Source organism: Marmota flaviventris, chromosome 20 (genome assembly GCF_047511675.1).
Source record: "Marmota flaviventris isolate mMarFla1 chromosome 20, mMarFla1.hap1, whole genome shotgun sequence".
NCBI classification, from domain to species: Eukaryota; Metazoa; Chordata; class Mammalia; order Rodentia; family Sciuridae; genus Marmota; species Marmota flaviventris.
The window spans coordinates 14,441,253-14,463,739 of NC_092517.1; the positions used below are offsets into that span (position 1 = coordinate 14,441,253).

At 43.8% G+C, this 22,487-nt stretch overlaps 2 protein-coding genes across 3 annotated transcripts in view; one reads left to right on the top strand and one right to left on the bottom strand.

The window, feature by feature from the left end:
• Setd5 (SET domain containing 5) overlaps window positions 1-22,487 on the top strand; it is a 123,835-nt gene that overhangs the window by 95,518 nt on the left and 5,830 nt on the right. For both annotated transcript variants that reach the window (XM_071605905.1, XM_071605906.1), the window contains exon 26: window positions 18,784-18,853. In XM_071605905.1, coding sequence (XP_071462006.1) covers window positions 18,784-18,853 — 70 coding nt within the window. The remainder of the gene's footprint in view (window positions 1-18,783; window positions 18,854-22,487) is intronic.
• Window positions 1-22,487, bottom strand: part of Lhfpl4 (LHFPL tetraspan subfamily member 4) — a 28,315-nt gene that overhangs the window by 2,044 nt on the left and 3,784 nt on the right. Inside the window, exon 2 of the mRNA XM_027931994.2 lies at window positions 2,147-2,383. Coding sequence (XP_027787795.1) covers window positions 2,147-2,383 — 237 coding nt within the window. The remainder of the gene's footprint in view (window positions 1-2,146; window positions 2,384-22,487) is intronic.

The window sequence follows — 22,487 nt, forward strand, 5'->3', positions numbered from 1 at the left end:
GCCTGATGGGAAGTGGGGAGAACTGACAGTGTTGGTGAGTAAGTTCCCCATATGTCAGACCCTGCTCATCTCTTTGCAGAAGCAATCTTTCTTCTTTACCTGACAGCCCTAGGAGGTAACTCATTTTATGGAGTTCAGGGAACTAATATCACCCTCATTTTATGGAGTTCAGGGAACTAATACTCAATGTTAATTAATTTTTAGGGCCAGCCTGCTTCCAATTCAATCTGCCTTCACAGTCTAAGACTTCTGCCATGATACCAATTGTCCTCTCCTACCAAATGAGGGAGCATGGTGCGTATCCTGGCTCCTGCCTCAATTTGACCTAAAGGAGCCCGAACCCCACAGTCCATTGGGCTTTTCCTCTCTTCTCTAGACTGGTCTCTCCTCTCTGTTGTATAGGAGAGGAGAGACCCTCACCCCCCAAAAAAGATGAGTATAATTCATGCAAAGTGCTACACATAGATCTGGCACATGCTCAAGGAAGAAGGTAACTGTGAAAATTACTACCCATTTTCAGAGTAAAGAATGAACACCCAGACAAACACACAGATGCAGTCACCCAGCTCTGGGGGCAGGCGGACCTCTGGATCAAAAGACTGTGCTTGATACCACCCCTTTAAAGAATCATCTGGCACTATCATTTTTTGTTTTGTTTTGGTACTGGGGATTGAACCCAAGGACACTTTACTACCCAGCTACATTTCCCAGCCCTTTTTATTTTGAGACAGGGTCTCACTAAGTTTTGTTGAGGATCTTTCTAAGTTTCTGAAGCTGGCCTTGAACTTCTGATCCTCCTGCCTCCGCCTCCCAAATCTCTATTATTATAGACATGCACCACTAAGCCTGGCTTATAATTAAAATTTTGAGCATGCAATTCACTTCTTGAAATTCCAAGGAAACACTTGAACATCTGTATGAAAAGGCAGAACAAAGGTGTTCAGTGTAAAAATGTCAATAATAGTGGAGACCTGAAAACCTCTATAATAGTTCTGAAAGAAGAGTAAAATAAAGTACATACAGTTCCTTCATCTTATGTTATGATGTGTGTACACTCATAGAAAAGGGTCTGACAAAAGTAAAGGGTCTGACAAAGGCAGTTACCCTGAGACTCTGGCTTTATGTGTAAATTTTTCTACATTGTATTTTACTGTTACTTGATATATAAAAAACTTTATACTAACCTATAATATACTAATATAATATATAATTTATTCATTATATAGATAGCATACTGTCATAACCACCTATGAACCACACCCATTCAACTGAAGGAGGGCTGAGGTTGTAGCTCAGTGGTAGAGCACTTGCCTAGCACATGAGAGGCACGGGGTTCAATCCTCAGCACCATATACAAATAAAACAAAATAAAGGTATTGTATCCATCTACAACTAAAAATATTTAAAAAGAAAAAGAAGAAGAAGAACTAGAGGAGCACAAGTTTGAGGCCAGCCTCGTCAACTCAGTGGGACCCTGTCTCAAAATAAAAAATAAAAAGGGCTGGGGTATGGCTCAGTGGTAAATGCCCCTGGGCTCAATCCCCAATACAAAAAAAAAAAAAAACTATAACTCTACCAGTGATTTGCATATACCTACATGCCCCCATCTCATGCTTTAGATTCCTCCCCTTCCATCCCAACCACAGATAACCACCATCCTACCTTTTGTATTTATCATTTCTTTGCTTTAAAAAAAAAAAAAAAGACACATACTGTTACCATATGTTTAAACAATAACATTGCTTTCTTTTGCTTGGTTTTGAGCACAATAATTGTATCATTCTGTCATCTTCCGGGGTTTATTTTTTCCTCTCAATATTATGCTACCCAGATGCGTCCATTCTGTGACAGGTAACTGAAGTGGGTTCATTTTTACATGGCCGAGGCATCCCCCCTGGGTCCTGGCCACGTAGGCTGTTCTTAATTGTTTGCTGCTGTGAACCTGCGTTCTCTGCATTTCTAAGGGTCTCTACTCTGGGGTGGGTTTGCTAGGTGGTGGGCATGAAAATGATCAGATCTGAGGGATTTCATCTAGCTGTTCTCAAGCTCATTGTGTCGTCTGTAGCGTTTCTGATTTTTGCACGACTGGTTATTTGACCTGAAATTGCCCCAACCCCGGGCCGAAGCCTTGCCCTCCCGCACTCACCCTTATTCTCCTGCTTGAGCTCCTCCTGCAGCAGGTCTGTTTGCCGGTTGCCCAGCACGAAGGCGAGGAAGGAGAGGATGAGGGCGTTGAGGATGCCGATTATGGCCAGGATGTACGCCCAGCGCACCGAACAGTCCCCCAGGGAGTACTTCCCTGTCTTGGCCCCGCACATGTCCCGGATGGTCTCGGCGTCCCAGCCGTCGGGGAAGATCATGCAGCCCAGGACGAGGCACAGAGCTGGCGGCAAGAGCCGGGCCCACCGCCATGGTCAGGAAGGGAGAGAGAGAGAAGGGATCGTTACTCTCTAGATCCTGGGAACTCTAGAAATTCCCTCGGTCTGGGTGCCAGTGCTGCTGCTCAGCCCATCAATGCCAACACTTGTTAACAAGTCCTGTAGGTTCCAGAGACAGACATTGGTACAAGGAACTTCATAGAACCCTCAAAGCGTTCTCCCTCCCTCCTCTAAAATCAACTCCTCCTCCAGAAACCTTCTGGGAAATGAGAAAATAGCAAGCCTGCCCTGGTGGCACACTTCTATAATCCCATCATCTCGGGAGGCTGAGGCAGGAAGATAGCAAATTTGAGGCTAGCCTCAGCAATTCAGCGAGACCCAGTCTCAAAATAAATAATAATAATAATAATAATTAAAATGGCTGGAGATGGAGCTTTAGTGGTAAAATACTCCTGGGTTCATTTCCTAGTACCAAAAACTAAGAATAAAAAATAAAGTAGTAAAGCACAGCCTCCTCCAGCTCCCTTTAATATCCTAGCTAATCTTAAATTCATACCATCTCACACCCTGGTCTTTTTTTGTTTGTTTTTTTGTTTCATTTTATTCTTGTTTTGTCTTTCATTCAACTATTGTTTATGGAGCCATTTCCCTTTCATTCAAGATGCTGGAAATAACTATCTGGGCAACTGCACTAGGAAAACAGGACACCAAGTGCCAACCGCAGGGCTGAACCTAGTTCTTTCTCTTACTAGCTGTGTGAATTTGAGGGTGCTGCAGTGGCTGAATGGACCTGTTTCTGCCAGAACACTAGAAAACACAGTATTTGCCTCACAGGGTGGTGAAGAAGGAACGCTTATAACACATCGGGCAGTGGCAAGCACTCACACAGGCAGTATTTTTTGAGGGCCTACTGTGTGCGGGTACCAGACAAGTTAGGGGAAGGGGCATTTAGATTTGTGTCCCTGGAACTTTCACTGGGGGAGTGGAATATTACAGCAAAATGGTTAAGAGGGCTGGGGCTCTGCTGTTTGCCAGATGTGTGACCCAGAGTGAATTCCTTCAGCTTTGTGCCTCAGTTTACAGATCTATAAAATGGGGAGAATGCAGACATCATCAAGTGGTTGCAATGATTACAGGGGGAATAACAAAGTTCTTTGCATCAGTGTTAAACATAAAGGATAAATGTTAGCTGTTAGTAGTAAAACTAGTCATAACGATTAAAATAATAATTATGCAAATAAATAATGGGGAGTGGTTTCAGGTGAGGAAGAAACTAGCCAGAAAAAGGGAGAAGGGGCCGAGGGGACTTCTAAATAATTCCCTGGTTGGCATCCACCTGCTTTTGGTTAAGCGACCTACCTACTTTACCTCTGCCAACCCCAGCCTTGATGCTAAGGAAGGTCTCTTCCAGCACTTAGACTGGGTTGGCTCAAGCCTAGGCCAATCAGCTCCTTGATTTCCTCTAATAACAGCGATTGGCCCTGAGTGGGGCACATGCTACATCACAGGCCAATCAGAAGCATGGGACTCAGTAGGCTAAGGCGGAGACTTGTCTCCTCTGCAGAGCTGACTCTGCCTGACTGTTGCCTTGTTACATCTGTCAGTCGCACCAGCCTCGGGGTCTCCATGTCTAAGATCTGAAGGTTGCACAGGGCTCTGTTTGGAAGTATGGGGCCCTCGACCCCGTGACAGGCCCAGAGGGTGATTAACCTTCGTTTCAGATGACAGAGATGACTAGGGTGATGGTCAGTTCTGTCCACTGTGTGTGTGGCCCACCTGGTATCCAGGGTGGGAAGGGGGCTCTCAACTTTGCCACTCCCTCATCTACTGTGCAAGGCAGTGCTCCCCAGGCCCCAGACTCCTCAAGCCTCCAGCAGAATGGGCCCCCTCTTCTGCAAGAAGCTGCGGGGATTCTACTCCACTCCCCAACGTGTGCTCCTCATCCTGATGCAGGGCTCCCCAAAGGTGACTAGATCACACACAAATTCTAGGGGGCTTTGTTTACACTCCTCCAAGGCAAATCTCTGTTCTAGTGGAACTCACAGTCCCTCAAAGACTAGGAAAAGAGTTCCAGGCAAAGGAAATGGAAAATACGGAAGCCCTAAAGCAGAAATGAAATGAAGAATTAAACAAGTCTTGGGCTGGGATATAGCTCAGTTGGTAGAGTGCTTGCCTCTCATGGACAAGGCCCTGGGCTCAATCCCCAGCACCACAAAAAAAGAAAAAGAAAAAAGAAACAAATCTGAAGATGACCACTGGACACCCCAATAGAGAGGCAAGTCGGGAACTCGGGGGAACGGTTTGGAGAGTCAAATTTGGTTGCTGTGGGCACTTGTGGGTATTTAAATTCCCGAGACTGAAAATTATGGAAACTGAAGGGAAGGCGCAGGACTCAGCCCTGGGGCATTCCTGCATTGACTGTGCAGGAAGAGGAGGAGCCTACTGGGAAGGATTGACCATCCCTCTCCCCACAGACCCCTGACACTTTGCCAGACCCCCTGAGGCCCTACTGGAGAGGGGAAGAGGCCCAAACACACGGGAGCAGAGGAAGAAAGAGTGGTCTTATTACCTGTCCTGCACTCAGCCCTCAGCGTCTCCTGGCCCTACTGAAGGGCTTCTGCCTCGCCATCCCCTGCCTCTGAGTCTCCAGCGAGATGTAGTAGGGAAGAGCCTGGACATGGGCACAAATCTACACTGGCCGTCTACCTGTCCCTCTCCTTTCCCTCCCTGCTCTTCCTGAGCACTACAGTGGCAGGCCACAGCCACACAGTCTGTTTTTGCTCCCCAGAGCATCCCTGTCTCCATAGAAACCGCTCCTGTATCCCAGCACTCTAGCCTTCCAACTCACAGCTTAAGCTTACTGCAGGGAGACCTCCTCCCCTCTGGAGCCAGGCATGGAGACCTCGAGTTCCATCCCTGCACATTGTGTTTGGTCCCCTCTCGCTCTTTCTCCTTCCCTTCCCTTCTCCTTCTTTCTCCCTAGGCCATACTCAAATCTGAGCTTAGACTCTCCCTTTTGTTTGTATGTCTCAACATTTAACATTCATTCAGCACCCTCCTCTTCACTATCCTTCCCTGTATTTTTCCCCTCACCCTTTCTCTCTCCTCTCCTTCCTCTCAGTTCACACATTGCACACTAAATTTCTGAGTGCCAATTATGTGCCCTACACTATGCAGTGTGCTGGGGCCACAGACAAGCACCATGTCTGAGGCCTGTGCTCTGAAATTCAATCACATTAACACACAAATAGAATCAGTATACATGTCAAGAGTGCTTCAGAGGAAACCAGCTAGGAGCTGAGACCCAAAATAACACAGGTGGCTGGAGAAAGCTGGAGCATTCCCTTGTCTTCCTCTGCTCTGTAGGATTTCAGATGGCGGCCATGGGCCCCGAAAGGCAACTCCGAGAATGGGAAGCACCCAGAAGTCAAACAAAAGGAGAAAGGTCAAAGCTGGTTTTCCTTGCTGGGGGTGGTGATATGGGCCTCTCAGGAAGCTGAAACAGGAGGACTGCAAGTTTGAGGCCAGCCTCAGCAACTTAGAGAGGCCCTAAGCAACTTACTGAGATCCTGTCTCAAAATAAAAAATGAAAAGGACTGGGGATGTGGCTCAGTGGTAAAGCACCTCTGTGTTCAGTACGCACGCATGCACAGATGGATTTCCTTGGACCTGGAGGGAAAAAAGAAGAGATCAGGCCAGGGAAGTGCCCAAGAGGCTCAACCATCAAGAGACGGAGTGTCATAGACAGGAAAGACTCCAGCATTCCCATTTGCTAGATGAAGAAACAGGCTGAGGTCTTTGGGTTTCAAGTTCAAGAGTCTTTTGGAAGTTAGGAACTGGCAGAAGAGCCAGCTGACAACGAGGTGCAGACACAGGTGCAGGATGAATTGGGGCAAGGCTTCCCAACCTCAGCATCTAAGTTCAGGTTGGAGAACTCTTTGTGGTAATGGAGTCGTCCTATGCACCCTGAGATGTTTAGCATCATCCCTGGCCTCTGCCCACTAGATCCCAGTGACAATCCCATGTTGTAAAAATTTTTAGAAAGTCTCCAGACATTGGTAAATGTCCCCTGAGAGGTGATTATCCTTGGTTGAAAACCACTAGTGTAGGCACAGGAGTCTTAGGATAAGGCCCCTCCTCCCTCCAGTAGCTCCACAGTCCACAGACATTTCCTGCTCCAAGCAGCAGGCATTATGGCAAAATTAGATTAATAAAATTAATACTGGGGAGACTGACTTATTCTGGTGAGAAGAGCAGGGCCCCACCAACAGCTTTTCATCTGGTGACTGAGCTCATATCAAATGTCTAAAGAAGAGATTCTGAGGATGTGGGTCATGATGGCTAAGGAAGCCAGGCATGGTGGTGCCACCTGTAATCCCAGTGGCTCGGGAGGCTGAGGCAGGAGGATCTCAAGTTCAAAGCCAGCCTCCTCAATGGCAAGGCCCTAAGTAACTCAAGGAGACCCTGTCTCTAAATAAAATATAAAATAGGGCTGGGGTTGCAGCTTAGTGGTCGAGTGCCCCTGAGTTCAATCCCTAGTACAAAAAAAAAAAAAAAAAAAAAAAAAAAGTCTGCTGAAGCTTCTACTCCAGATCTAAAGGTCAGCAGTGCTCAGGAGACCCCTGACACCTCCATCCCTGAGGAACATCAGAGAAGGATGTGAACGCTGTACCCCAGAACCAGGAGCTCATCGAGAAGAACCAGGTTTGGTCTGGAATCTGCTGGACAGGTTACTGGAACAGAAGTGAATAGGTCATAAGAACACAAAGCTCCTCATCTGGTGCCTGAGCTCATATGAAGTGTCTAAAGGAAGACAATTTCTGAGAATGTGGGTCATGATGGCTGCTGAAGTTTCTACTCCAGATCTGAAGGTCAGCAATGCTCAGGAGGCCCCTGACACCTCCATCCTGGAGTCTTGTTGAAGTCTGTTCCTGAGTAGATAGAATGAAGAGTCGGGCCTACTTTTTCTTCTGGTAGGCACAGGGTCTCTGGTCTAATGACAAAGTCCGTGATCCACTTTGATTTGATTTTTGTGCAGAGTGAGATAGAGGGGATGAATTTCAATCTACTATTTATAGATTTCCAGTTTTCCCAGCACCATTTGTTGAAGAGGCTATCTTTTCTCCAACGTATGTTTATGGTGCCTTTGGCATGAGATAGCTGTATTTATCTGAATATGTCTCTATGTCTTCTAATCTGTTCCATTGGTCTTCAATTCTATTTTGGTGCCAATCCCATTCTGTGTTTGTTACTATAGCTCTGTAGTATAATTTAAGGTCTGGTATTGTGATGCCTCCTACATTACTTTTCTTGCTAAGGATTACTTTGGCTATATTCTAGGCCCCTTATTTTTCCAAATGAATTTCATGACTATTTTTTCTATTTCTATGAAGAACGTCATTGGAATTTAAATGGGAATTGCATGAACAGACAGCTTACAGAATGAGAGAAAATCTTTACCACCTACACCTCAGATACAGCATTAATCTCCAGGATATACAAAGAACTCAAAAAACTTAATACCAAAAAATAGATAAATAACCTACTCGATAAATGGGCAAAGGAACTGGATAGACACTTCCCAGAAGAAGAAATACAAAGAGTCAAAAATATATTTTAAAATGTTAAACATTTCTAGCAATTAGAGAAATGCAAATTAAAACTACAGAGGTTCCATCTCACTCCAGTCAGAATGGCAATTATCAAAAATATAAGTAACAATAAATGTTGGCAAGGATGTAAGGGAAAAGGTGGGACTACAAATTGGTACAACTCCTCTGGAAATCAGTATGGAAATTCCTTAGAAAACTTGAGATGGAACCACCATTTGACCCAGTTATCACACTCCTAGACTTATACCCAAAGGACTTAAAATCAGCATACTACGGTGACACAGTGTCATCAATGTTTATAGCGGCTCAATTCTCAATAGCCAAGCTATGAAACAAACCTAGGTGCCCTTCAAGAGATGAATGGATAAAGAAAATGTGGTATATATACACAATGGAATATTACTCAGGCATAAAGACGAATGAAATTATGGCATTTGCCAGAAATTGGATGGAACTAGAGACTATCATGCTAAGTGAAATAAGCCAGTTCCAAAAAACCAAAGGTCAAATGTTCTCTCTGATATGTAGATGCTAACCCACAACAGGAAGGCTAGGGAGGGGAAATATAGAAGTTCATTGGATTAGACAAAGAGTAATGAAAGAAAGAGAGGGGAGATAGGAATAGGAAAGACAGTAGGATGAATCAGACATAACTTTTCTATGCTCATATATGAAAACACAACCAGTGAAACTCCACATCATGTTCAACTACAAGAATGGGATCAAAATTGTAATGGGTTGGGGGCTGGGGTTGTAGCTCAGTGGTAGAGCATTTGCCTCTCACGTATGAGGCACTGGGTTCAATCCTCAGTACCACATAAAAATAAAGATATTTTAAAAAGAAAAGGAATAAGAAGAATGTTTTTTTTAAAAAATAACATTGAGTGCTTAACTATGTGCCAGGTTGCTAAACTCCTACTAGTCATCATCTCATTTAATCTTTAAAAAAATTATCAGGTGGAGAAAAATATCACCCTCTTTTCTGAGAAAGCCAAAACTTGGAGGAATTTATTCACTGTCTTATCCAATATCACTCAGTAAGTGGTGGGATCTGTATTCAAGTCCAGGCAAGTCCCTATTTTGTATTTTTATTTTAATAGACTCACTTTTTTGTAGTGGGTAGGTGGGTACCAGGGATTCAATTTGCTTTTTAAGTAAAAGTGAGTCTAGCCAAGGGCAGTGGTGCATGCCTCTCCAGTGGCTCAGGAAGCTAAAGCAGGAGGATCACAAGTTCAAAAGTAGCCTCACAACTTGGTGGGACCCAGTCTCAAAAAAAATAAATAAATAAAAAGGGTTGGGGATGCAGCTCAGTGATAAAGCACCCCTGGGTTCAATCCCTAGTATGGGGAGAAAAATAAGTAAATTTAATCACTTTCAAAGAAAAAGAAAACAAAATCATTTGCCATAAATAGAAAGACACTATAAATATAATGAAACCAAAACAGTGTTCTTAGTTTCTAGTTAGACACTTTTCCCTGACAAATGCTCTGAGCCCGAGGGCTGATCTCTTTGTTTAAAGGACTATTAGTAAGTGTGAGAGGAGTTGAAGACACATTAGCACCAAACCAACACCTTCTCTCCCAAGTTATAAAAGAATGCAAATGGAACAGTGTGCTCACTGCAGGCTGCCTGATGCCATCCAGCAGGTCCCATACTTGGGAAACACATCCCACCTGTCCTGCCTCCACAGGAGGCTCAGCTCTGTCCTTTGCAGTTTTAGGCAAGCTCAGTTTACCTCTCTGCCTAAGTTTCTTCACTGATAACATGAGGATCACAACATCTGCCCTACCCATTTCACAGAGCCTTTGTGAGGGGTAAGAAACAGCATGGCGAATTCTTTCTTCTTCTTCTTCTTCTTTTTTTTTTTTTGTACAGGAATTGAACCCATGGGTGCTTGACCACTGAGCTGATTAGGGCCTCGATAAATTGCTGAGGCTGGCCTTGAAATTGCAATCCTCCTGCCTCAGCCCCCTAGCAGCTAGGACTTGGGTGTGTGCCAGTGTGCCCAGCTCCATCCATTTACTTTTTTTTTTTTTTTTTTTTTTTGTAGTTGTAGATGGACAGCACGCTTTTATTTTACTTGCTTATTTTTGTATGCAGTGCTAAGGATCGAACCTGGTGCCTCACATGTGCTAGGCAAGTACTCCACCACTGAGACACAGCCCCAGCCTCTCCATCCATTTACATTTAATCCATATGCATCTTAGTGTGTTCCTTGAAAAACAACATAAAATTGGGTCTTGGTTTCTTTCTTTCTTTTTTTTTTTTTTTTTTTTGTGTGTGTGTGTGTGTGTGGTGCTGGGGATTGAACCCAGGGCCTTGTGCATGCAAGGCAAGCACTCTACCAATGAGCTCTATCCCCAGCCCCTGGGTCTTGTTTTTGGATCCATTCTGACAACCTGTTTTTAATTGGTGCATTTAAACCTTGCCATTCAAAATGATTACTGATACTGCTGGACTAATACCTACCACATTTGTTATTGGTTTCTATTTGTTGCCTTTGATGTTTATTCCTGTTTTTCTCTTCTGTTATCCTGCCTTTTTTGGTTTTAACTGAACATCATATGTAGTATCATACATACTTTGATTTTCTTTCCTTTAGAATATTGTTCATTCATACATTTATTTATTTATTTATTACTGGAAATTGAACCCCTGGGTGCTTTACCACTAAGCTACACCCCCTGATCTTTTTACTTTTTGAGACAGGGTCTCACTAAATTACTTAAGGCCTCACTAAGTTGCTAAGGCTGGTCTCTGACTTGTGATGCTCCTGCCTCAGCCTTCTGAGTCACTGGGGTTACAGGAGTGCACTATTGGACTCAGTTCTAAATCCATAGTGTTTCAAAAAACACTATGAAGCCAAGCATGGTGGTGCATGCCTGTAATCCTAGTGGCTTGGGAGGCTGAGGCAGGAGGATCACAAGTTCAAAGCCAGCCTCAGACATGGTGATGTGCTTAGCAACTCAGTGAGACTATCTCTAAATAAATTCAAAAATAGGGGCTGGGGATGTGGCTCAGTGATTGAGTGCCCTGAGTTCAATTCCCAGTATTAAAAAAAAAAATACTATGATTTCGTGGGTCGTGTGAATACCTTGTAATAATAAAATAATCCCAACTCCTCCACCTGTGCCCAGATCACTGTTATCATTCACTTCATATATATGCACCCACACACATATATTCATGAATACATTGTTGCTATAATTTTAAACAAACTACTTGTGTGTATAACTTTTTTTTTTGTAGTGATGGGCATTGAATTCATGGCCTCACACATACAAGGCAAGCACTTTGTCACTCCCTTTTTAAATTTTAGTTTGAGATACATCTGGCTAAATTGCCCACACTGGCCTTGAATTTATGATCCTTCTGCCTCAGCCTCTGAGTTGCTGGGATTATGGACACCTGCTGCAGTGATCAGCTTTCTCCTTTTTTTTTGCAATACCAGGGATGGAACTCTGGGGCTTCATCCATGAAACACAAGCAAGCACTCCACCATTGAGCTGCGTCCTAGTCCTTTCTTATTTTTTATTTTTCATTTTGAAATGGCGTCTCACTAAATTGCTGAGAGTGGCCTTGAAATTACAATCCTTCTGCCTGGGATTGGAATCACAAGTGTGCTCCACTGTGTCTGGCCTCTCCTTCACTTTTTTTTTTTTTTTTTTGCGGTGGGGGGGGGGAGGCAGGTCCCAGGGATTGAACTCAGGGGCACTCAACCACCGAGCCACCTCCCCAGTCCTATTTTGTATTTTATTTAGAGACAGGAGCTCACTGAGTTGCTTAGGCCCTTGCTTTTGCTGAGGCTGGCTTTGAATTCGCCATCCTCCTGCCTCAGCCTCCTGGTGGCTGGGATTACAGACCCGTGCCACCAGGCCTGGCCTCTCCTTCCCTTTTTTTTTTTTAGCTTTAGGTGGACACAATATCTTTGTTTTATTTTTATGTGGTGCTGAGGATCGAACCCAGTGCCTCACGCATGCCAGGCAAGCACACTACTACTTGAGCCACATCCCCAGCCCCTCTCCTTCACTTATGAAGCATAATTTTATAGGGTATGAAATTCTAGGGCTAGGGGTATAGCTCAATGGTAGAGCATCTGCCTAGCATGCTGGAGGCCCCAGGTTCCATCCCCAGCACCAGTCTCTGCTGCCTTCCCCCCATTCCAAGTGATTCCATCCCTTCCCAGCCCACCCCTTTCTGCTCAGAACAGGTAGTCTCCCTCAGAGCCATCGTTCCGCAGCTGCTCATTGGCCTCCTGCTACTGTGACTCCTGGCTCCTCCTCCTCCTGCCTCATAAGGGTTGGTTTCTTGAGCTGTTTCCTCTTCTCTTTCCACACACCCTCCCCAGGCAATTCCATCCTCACTCAGATGACTCCTCACTATGATGATGTCCATCTCCCACCCAGAACTGTCTGCTCAACTCCACACCAAAACATGGCTTGCTTGTTGAACCATTCCTCTTGCACATCCCACTCGGGCCTCAAACCCAACACTTCCCAATCGTGGTCCTCCTCCTACTTCCTCTGTGAATGTCACTTCAGAGACCCAATCATCCATGCAGGAAACTTGGTGTCACACACAGCACCTGCCTTGCCCTCACCCCCAACACAACCCATCAGGCTCCTAAACAGGTCTCCTATCTTTCTCCTGCTTGCTCACCCCCAGCCCAAGCACTGCTCGCCTAGACCACTGCCACAGCCTTCTTCCTGGATTCCCTGCCTCCAGTCAAGCCTCCATCTAGTGCATCATTCTTCATAGAGGCTGCTTGAGACATCTTTGTTTTTGGGGAGCAGCGGGGGTACCAGGGATTGAACTCAGGGGCACTCAACCACTGAGCCACCTCCCCAGCCCTATCTTGTATTTTACTTAGAGACAGGGTCTCACTGAGTTGCTTAGCACTTCACTTTTGCTGAGGCTGGCTTTGAACTCTCGATCCTCTTGTCTCAGCCTCCCAAGCTGCTGAGATGACAGGTGTGTGCCACCACGGCCTGAAGCTCGAGACATCTTTCTAAATCCACATTAGCCACACTTGTTAGGTCGGTGGCAGCGACTTGGTGGCAACTTAGTGGCAACTTAGAACAAAGCAGCCGGTACTGGAAAAGAACATCAATCAGATGCCGGCAGAAACGCCTGTCAATCAGCCAGATCTCCTGACCAATGCCTGTCAATCAACAAGACCCCCCGGCCAATCCCGGAGTTCAGCCAACTCCCCTGACCAACTCCAAGGGGGCAAGGGACCCTAGAAACACCTTTTCCTGTCCCAAGCCCTTCCCTTCCTGCTGTAAGCCCCATAAAAGTCCAGTCCAGTCGAGCTTCCACGTGGTTTCTCCTCAGACCCTTCCCCTGTCCCCTCTGTGGGTCTGATCGAGTTCCGCCAGGGAGTGATATCTCAATAAAGCCTGTTCAGCGGCCCTTTTAAATCTGCCTCCTTTGGCCATTGCCTGCCCCTGCCCCGACTGATCTGACAACACTTGCACCCTTTGAAAGTCACTGCACAATTCTGACATCAAGGCACAGCTTCCAAGAGCTTCATAGTGGGACCTCATTACTTTTCCAGGCTCATCCCCTAACTGGTCCCACTTGCCAGCCTTTCTTTCCTTGTTCTACCACTGATTTGATTCAAATCATACAACAGCTAATAACAATTGTGAACATTTATTGAGTGCACCCACTGGGCCAGGGTATGTACATATACTCATTATTAATCTTTAAATAGTCTCATGAGGTAACTACTTATTTGCTGTGGTTTAAATGTGCCCCTGAAAAGTTCATGGGTAGGAAACCTGTTCCCTAATATGGAAGACTAGGAACAGGGACTTTTTGTTGTTGTTTGTTTGCTGGTTTTTTTTTTGTTGTTGTTGTTGTTGTTGTTGTTTGGAGGTACTGGGAATTGAACCCAGATGCACTCTACCACCAATCAACATCACCAGTCCTTTTTATTTTTTATATTGAGACAGGGTCTCACTAAGTTGCCCAGGCTGACCTCCAACTTTCGATCCTTCTTCCTCAGCCTCCCGTGTAGATGAATTAACGAGTGTAAGCCACAGAGCCCAGCAGCCCATCAATTTTTTTACAAGGGTAACAAGATCATTTAATAAAGAAAGAGTAATCAGCTGGACACCAGGGCACGAGTCTATAATTCCAGCAGCTCAGGAGGCTGAAGCATGAGGCTCACAAGTTCAAGGTCAGTCTCAACAATTTAGCCCTGAGCAGGGAGACCTTGTCTCTAATTAAAATATAAAAAGGGCTGGTTAAGTGCCCCTGGGTTCAATCCCTGGAACCAAAATAAAAAGAGTAATCTTTTCTTTTTTTTTTTTTTTGGAGAGAGAGAGAGAGAGAGAGAGAGAACCTTTCAATATTTATTTTTTAGTCTTCGGCAGACACAACATCTCTGTTTGCATGTGGTGCCAAGGATCGAACCTGGGCCGCACGCATGCCAGGGGAGAGCGCCGCTTGGGCCACATCCCCAGCCCAAGAGTAATCTTTTCAATAGATGGTGCTTGGAGGACTAGATAACCAGGTTCAAAAGAATGAAAATAGACTCCTATCTCTTACCATACAAATAATTAACTCAAGGGATTGGTGTGTGGTTCAGTGATAGAATGTGTACTCGGCATGCACAAAGGCCTGGGTTCAGTCCCCAATACACACGCGCACATGCACACGCACATACACACACAGACAGACAAATGCACACACACTGAAAATGAGTCAAAGACCTAAATGTAAAAATCCAAACTACAAAACTCTTAGAAGAAAACAGAGAAGTAAATCTTTGTTACTCTATGTGGCAGTGGATTCTCAGAAAGGACACTAAAGGCACAGACAACAAAAGAAAAAAATAGATAAACTGGATTTTGCATAATTTTAAAACTATTGTGCTTCAAAGGACAGGTGAAAAAGAAAAAAATAGGTAAACTGGATTTTGCATAAATTTAGAACTATTGTGCTTCAAAGGGTGTGGTGGCAAAGATCTGTAATCCCAGCAATTGGCGAGGCTGAGGCAGGAGGATTGCAGGTTCTCTGACAGCCTGGGCAACTTAGTGAGACCCTGTTTCAAAATCTAAAAATTAAAAAAAAAAAAATGTTTCTATACAGAATGTATTTTTTAAAAAAAACGTACAACTCAATAATAAGAAGACAAATAACCTATATTAAAAAATGAATAAAGGATATAAATAGACATTTCTGCAAAGAAGATACACAAATGCCCAATAAGTACAGGAAAAACACTTCAATAAATGGTGCTTGGGCAACCAATGATTGAGGAAATGCATATCAAAACCACAGGGAGGGGCTGGGGTTGTGGCTCATAGGTAGAGCACTCGCCAGCATGCACGAGGCACTGGGTTCCATCCTCAGCACCACATAAATGTAAAATAAAGATATCGTGTCCACCTAAAAATAAAAAATAAATATTTTTAAAAAAAGAAAGAAAGAAGGTCTCTGAAAAAAAAAAAAAAAACCAGGAATTTGGGGTAGAGTTGTGGCTAAGCAGTAGAGTGCTTGCTTTGCACATGAGAGGCCCTGGGTTCAATCCTCAGCACCACATAAAAATAAATAAGTAAAATAAAGGTATTGTGTCCAATTACAACTAATAGATAAATATTAAAAAAAATAGGGGCTGGGGATATAGCTCAGTTGGTAGAGTGCTTATTCACATGCACAAGGCCCTGGGTTCAGTCCTCAGCACCACAAATAAATAAATTAATTAATAAATTAATGATTTTTAAAAAGAAAAAACACAGGGATAGCTGGGTCAAATGGTGGTTCAGTTTCAAGTTTTCTAAGGAACTTCTATACTGCTTTCCATATTGGTTGCACCAATTTGCAGTCCCACCAGCAATGCATGAGCATGTCTTTCCCCCCACATCCTCGCCAATGCTTTTTTTTTTTAAGAGGGAGAGAGAGAGAGAGAGAATTTTTTAAAATTATTTTTTAGTTTTTCAGCGGACACAACATCTTTGTTTGTATGTGGTGCTGAGGATCGAACCCAGGCCGCACGCATGCCAGGCGAGCATGCTACTGCTTGAGCCACATCCCCCACCCCCTCGCCAATGCTTATTGTTGTTTGTATTCTGACTTGTGAGAGATGAAATCTTAGAATAGTTTTGATTTGCATTTCTCTAATTACTAGAGATGCTGAACATTTTTTCATATATTTGTTGATCAATTGTATATCTTCTTCTGAAAAGTATCTGTTCAGATCCTTAGCCCGGAGGACTTAAAATCAGCACACTATAGTAACACAGCCACATAAATGTTTATAGCAGCCTAATTCACAACAGCTAAACTGTGGAACCAACCTGGATGCCCTTCAATAGATAAATGGATAAAAGAAACTGTATATACACAATGGACTATTACTCAACATTAAAAGAGAATACTATTATGGCATTTGTAGTTAAATGGATACAGTTGGAGAATATCATGCTAAGTGAAGTAAGCCAATCCCAAAAAAACAAAAGGCCGACTGTTCTCTCTTATAAGTGGATGTTGATCCATGATGGAGGGACATGGGAAAAATGGAGGAACTTTGGGCAAAGGGGAGAGGAGGAAGTATGAGTGCAGGAAAGGTGGTGGAATGAGATGGACATCATTACCCTAGGTACATGTGTGACTGTACATATGGTGCGACACTACATTGTATACAACCAGAGAAATGAAAAGTTGTGCTGTAGTTGTGTACAATGAATCAAAATGCATTCTGCTGTCACATATACCTAATTATAATAAATTAATTAATTTTTAAAAAACAGGGAGACATCACCTCACACCCAGTAGGATGGCTGTAACCACAAATTCTAACGGTGCTGATGAGAATATGCTGATGAGAATACTTCATATATGAATGTTAGGACTGTCAAGTGGCACCACTACTTTGGAAAGCAATCTAGATGTCCCTTAATCTAGATGTTAAATATTCAGTTTCCAGGGACTGACGTTGTGGCTCAAGTGTAGAGCATTTGCCTAGCCTGGGTGAGGTTCTGGGTTCAGTCCTCAGCACCACATAAATAAATAAATAAATAAATAAAGGCTAAATTCTTGAAAAAGAAAATGCAGTTGCCATTGACTCAGCGATTCTACCTGAAGGTACGTACCCAAGAGAAATGAAGGTGTGTGACCACACAGAACCCTGTACACAAACGTTCACTGCATCATTTACAATAGTCAAAAGGTAGAAACAACCCCAATGTCTATCAGTGGACGAATGGATAAGCAAAATGTGATATACCCATACAATGGTATATTATTTGGCACAAAGAGGAACGAAGTATTCATACATGCTACAGCATGAATGAGCCTTGAACACGTTATATGAAGTGAGAGAAGCCAGGCACGAAAAACTTTATAACATGAAATGTCCTGCTAGGCTTGGTGGCACTCACCTGTACTTCCAGCAACTCCAGAGGCTGAGACAGAAGAATTTTAAGTTCAAAGCAAGCCTCAGCAATTTAGTGAAGTCCTAAGCAACTTAGTGAGACTAGTCTCAAAAAAAAAAAAAAAAAAAGGACTGGGGCTGTGGCTCAGTGGTAAAGCATCCCTGGGTTCAATCCCAGTACCAAGGAAAAGAACATGAAGTGTCCAGAACAGGCAGTCTACAGAGGAAGTAAATTAGTAGTTGTCAAGGACTGGGGAGAATGAAAAGCCAGGAATTAAGAGGGCTTCTTCCTGAGATAACAAAAATATCCTGAAATCGATTGCAGTAACATTGTATATTCTGTGAATATACTAAAAACCACTGACGTCTTTGCTTTGTATGCATAAATGGTATGATCTATGCAATATATCTCAAAATCGAAGTTGTCACTAAAAATGGGGTGGAGGGGCAGGCAGTGTGGCTTCTTCCTTTATCTTGCTTCGAGGTCTCCTGCCAGCATGCACACGAACAAGCTCCAGTCACCCTTCAGATGAGAGACCCTGAGTCAGAACTACCCGCCCCCATCTCAGCTCCTCCAAACTCCTGTGACGCATGGAAACAAAGAGAACAAATTCCTGTGACTTCCAGCCATTAAGTTTTGGGGTGATTTGTTATGCAGCCATAGACAAACTTATATACCATGTTACTATATGAAATGCTGACGTACTGGGTATATATGAAACAAGAATTTGCATTTGCTTGTATATTTATGGAATTTCCTGGAAATAGATAAGGTTGTCTCTGGAAGAAACAATGGGAGATGAGGGTGGGAAGGAGCCATGTAGAAATGTGTATCCTTTTTACTTTGTTTACCAAGTATTGTAACTTTTGCAAAAAGTCAATGAGAGTTTGGAAAAAAATTAACAATTAAAAAAAAAAATCTTCAACTATCTGCTGCTTATGTCCAAACTCTAAACTCCTTTCCATGACTTAGAGGGTCTCTGTGATTCAGCTCCTGCCCACCTCCCTGGTCGCAACTTCTACCTTTCCTTTCACTAATTGCGTGTAGTTCCCAAAACACACCAGGCTATCCCCACCTCCATGTCCTTGATCATACGAGAAAGGTTTGCCTTTCTCTTTCCACTCATCCTTTAAGATACAGCTCACATTGGGGGTGGGGGTAGCTCAGTGGTAGAGTGCTTGCCTGGCATGTTGAGTTCCTGGCTTCCAGTCCCAGCACCAAGGGAGAAAAAAAAAAATGGAGGGGGTGTTCGTCTCAAATGTTGTTGCCCTTTTTGGAAGATTTCCCTGGCTGTCCTTAACTATGTTAGAAGTCCCCTTCGTGTCCCCAGAATACCCTGTTAAGAGTCAATCATTCTTTGTGTTGCACCACACAGCGATGACCTGTTTTCTTTCTTATCTCTTCCATTAGATGATGAGGTACCTGGGAGGAAGACTCTTACGCAGGATTCCCAATACCTAGCACGCCTGAGAGGCCTTTGGTAAGTGGTTAATGTGAGAAAGAAAGGAATGGAGAAAGGAGAGAGGGAGAGAGGCAGAAATGAAGATGGCAGGGAGAGTTGAGGGAGGAAGAAAGGAATGAGAGAGGAAAAGAGGAAGAAAAGGAGGATGGGAGAAAAGAAATCCCTCAATCTGCTCAGCAGGGTCATGCACATACTACAAAGCTTTACTGAGTGAATAAAATTCCAAACCTAACCTGAAACAAAACCCGGGGACCTGGAGAGGTATGTGGATGTCTACTGTAGTTATAGTAATGAGCACTCCTGTAATTGCTCATCATAGCCCAGAGACCCCTGGGGATTGAGGGCACACAACTGGAAAACTGAAAGAGACTCACCTCTGGATCACACCAGCCAGCCCCTGCTCTCGCCTCCCACATCCAGTCTCCCCAAGCTTCCATTCCATCTCATGCATTCTTTTATCAATTGATTGATGGGTTGGCAGCTGCTGGGAATTGAACCCAGGGCCCAGTGTGTGCCAGGCATGCACTCTGCCACTGAGCTAAGAGCCACATCTCCAACGCCTCACCTCACACATTCCATTCTGTGCTGCGATCCCAACACCAGGGCAGCATCTGGCCTATCGTAAGCACTCAACATCAAATAAATCATGGTCAGAATCACCACCCTTTGGATGGATAGGGGAGGGGCCTAGTTTCAAGTCTCACTCCATAACCATGAACTTGTCTCTTCTCTATGGGACTCAGGTCTTTCATCTGTAAAATGAGAGTTGAGCAAGCTGATTGGTAGGACTAACAATTTAGTTTGCAACTTCTCAGGCCCTTTGATCATCCCTGCAAGGGCAAACTCAGAGCATCAGGGACTCCTCCCAAACTGTTCTTCATAAGAATAACAGGGGCCATTTATTGAGTGCTTACTATAGAGCAGAAATCATACTTAGCATTTTACACCCATCATTTCAGCTATTTCTTTCCATTACACTTTGAAGGTGTAATAAATATCTCTAAAACAAAACAAAACAAAACAAAATCTCTATTATACAGACTTAGAAACTGAGATTCAGAGAGGCAAACTGGCTGATCCAAAGCCACATAGCTGGTAAATGGCAGGGTGCAGGTTCTATGTCCACTGTTCTTTTTAGACAACTACCTGACATTGCCCCCTCCAGCCATGACCATACTTCAGCTGGAACCTCATCTTTGCCAACCTCACCCAGCCCACCTGCAATGTTTAGTACACAGAGCTCTAATTTGTAATCTCTGTATTCCCAGTTTTCCAGTTCAGTGGTCAGAACGGGGTCTTGATCCATTTAGACTTACACTGTTTCAACACCATCTTCTACTTGATGTGTGACCTTGGAGCAAGTTGGTTTTTTTGTTTGTTGGTTTTATTTTGTCTAAAGACAGGATCTCACTAAGTTGGTGAGGCTGGCCTCGAATTTATGATCCTCCTGCCTCAGCTTCCCAAATCGCTGGGATTACAGGCCTGTGCCACCACATCCAGCTCAGAATAAGCCATTTTAACAGATGAAAATTAACACACTGAATTTGGAAATGTCAAACACAGAAGTTGGCACCTTGTATGTTCTCAGTAAATGGCAACAACCAGGTAAACAAATGGCAGAGATATCCTGAGAAGCCCTGAGAAACTGAGTCTGAAGTACATGAAGAGCTACCAGGCTTTTCTAGCCTCTACTAAGTATTCTGGCAGAACTTCCTGCCGCTGTCTGTACCACTCTTACTCTGTTAACCAAAAGGTCGGGCTCTGCAGTCCACACATTTAGACTGAGTCACAATCCTGGGTCCACCATTTACCACCTGTACGACCTTGGACAAGTGACATTCTCCTCTTTGAAACTCAGTTTTCTCATCTATAAAATATGAATCACACTACCTGATCCATAGGAGTGTTGTGAGGGTTAAATCATATCCATGTGAAATGTTTTGCACATCATTCTCACATAGAGTAAAGGCTCAGAATTCATTAACCATTTTTCATGAGCTAGAGTAGTGGTCACAGTAGCACGTAACTGCCTGATAATTAAAATGCAAACTCCCTAACCCAACACACAGTGACCCTCATACTCCTTCCTGGCCTCTCTTGCTGCTCCCCTACATGGATGCCCCACTCAAGACAAATGTGGCTTCCTTTCTCTGCATTTCCACCATGATCTTCTTCTCTGTTCTGAATGCTGCCCAATACCTCATGCCTGTCAATGGCTTCCCCAGCTCCGGTCTCATTTCCCTCTGTTGCTCTGGGTTTCCAGAGCGCAGCCTGACACGTGTTAGGGCTCAGACTGCCCAGAGCAGGAGCTTCTGTCTGCAGTTGTCTTACCCATGGTTCCTCTCCCACAGCTGTCACCTTTGATTTACCTTTGTGGGAACTGACTTTTCTCCACCAGTAGTCCATCTGTTGTTCCAGGGATAGGCACATGCTCAGGCCTTAGAAAAAGTCACCATGACAAAGAGGTGGACACTTGGCAAAAGCTAGGCTAATAAGAATCACCCTGGAACTTTTGCTAGAATCATTCTTTTTCCACAGGGTTGGGGTTAGCAATGCAAATTCAGAGCTGCCAGTATTTGCCACCTTTGAGAAGGAAGTGAACTTAAACTGAGCCAAAATAGAGAAACCATGAAATGGAGTGAGACAGATACTGTATGGCATTATTTGAGCATCTGGATCCATCCATGCCTGAAGCCAGATACTTTGGTTTTTTGTTTGCTTGTTTCATTTCGGGTTTTGGTGGGTGGTTTTTTGTTTTTGTTTTTGTTTTTGTTTGTTTGCTTTGTTTGTTTTAGTACTGGGGCACTTTATCACTGAGTACCTCCCAAGTCCTTTTTTTATTTTTATTTGGAGACATGATCTCAATAAGTTATTGAGGCTGACCTTGAACTTGCAATCCTCCTGCCTTAGCTCTTGAGTCCTGGGATTACAGGAGTACGCCACCATTCCTGGAAAGCCAGATACTGTATGTGTGTGTGTATGTGTGTTTGTGGTGGTGGGGGGGTACTGAGGATTGAACCCAAAGCCTCTTCATACATGCTAAGCAAGTACTTTATCCCTGAACTACATTTCCAGTTGTTGTTGTTGTTGTTGTTTTAATGGACACAATATCTTTTTTTTTTTTTTTTTTTAAAAAGCACATTCTTTTTTTTTTTTTTTTTTTGGACAATATCTTTATTTTATTTATTTTTTTTATGTGGTGCTGAGGATTGAACCCAGTGCCTCACACATGCCAGGCAAGTGCTCTACCACTGAGCCACAACCACAGCCTAAGCCCTTTTTATTTTGAGAAAGGTTCTCACAGAGTTGTCCAGGCTGACCTTGAACCTTGGGATCCTCTTGCCTCAGCCCTCTGAGAAGCTGAAATTACAGGTGTGCACCACCACATTCAACAGCCAGATACTTTTGACTCCCAAAATATGTATGCCAATAAATTCTACCCTCTTCATTTTAATTAATTAAGACAGTTTGAGTTGAGTTTGTCAGTTGTCACTGCAAGATTACTGACCAATGCAATGAACCAACTAGACCATAAACTTTCTGAGAGTAGGGATTGCATTTCATAGACTTAAGATCCTAGAGGTCAGGGAGAGTGCCTAATGGATCTCAGTATTGCAGCATCTGGTACCCGGATGATCACAGAACAGGTGAT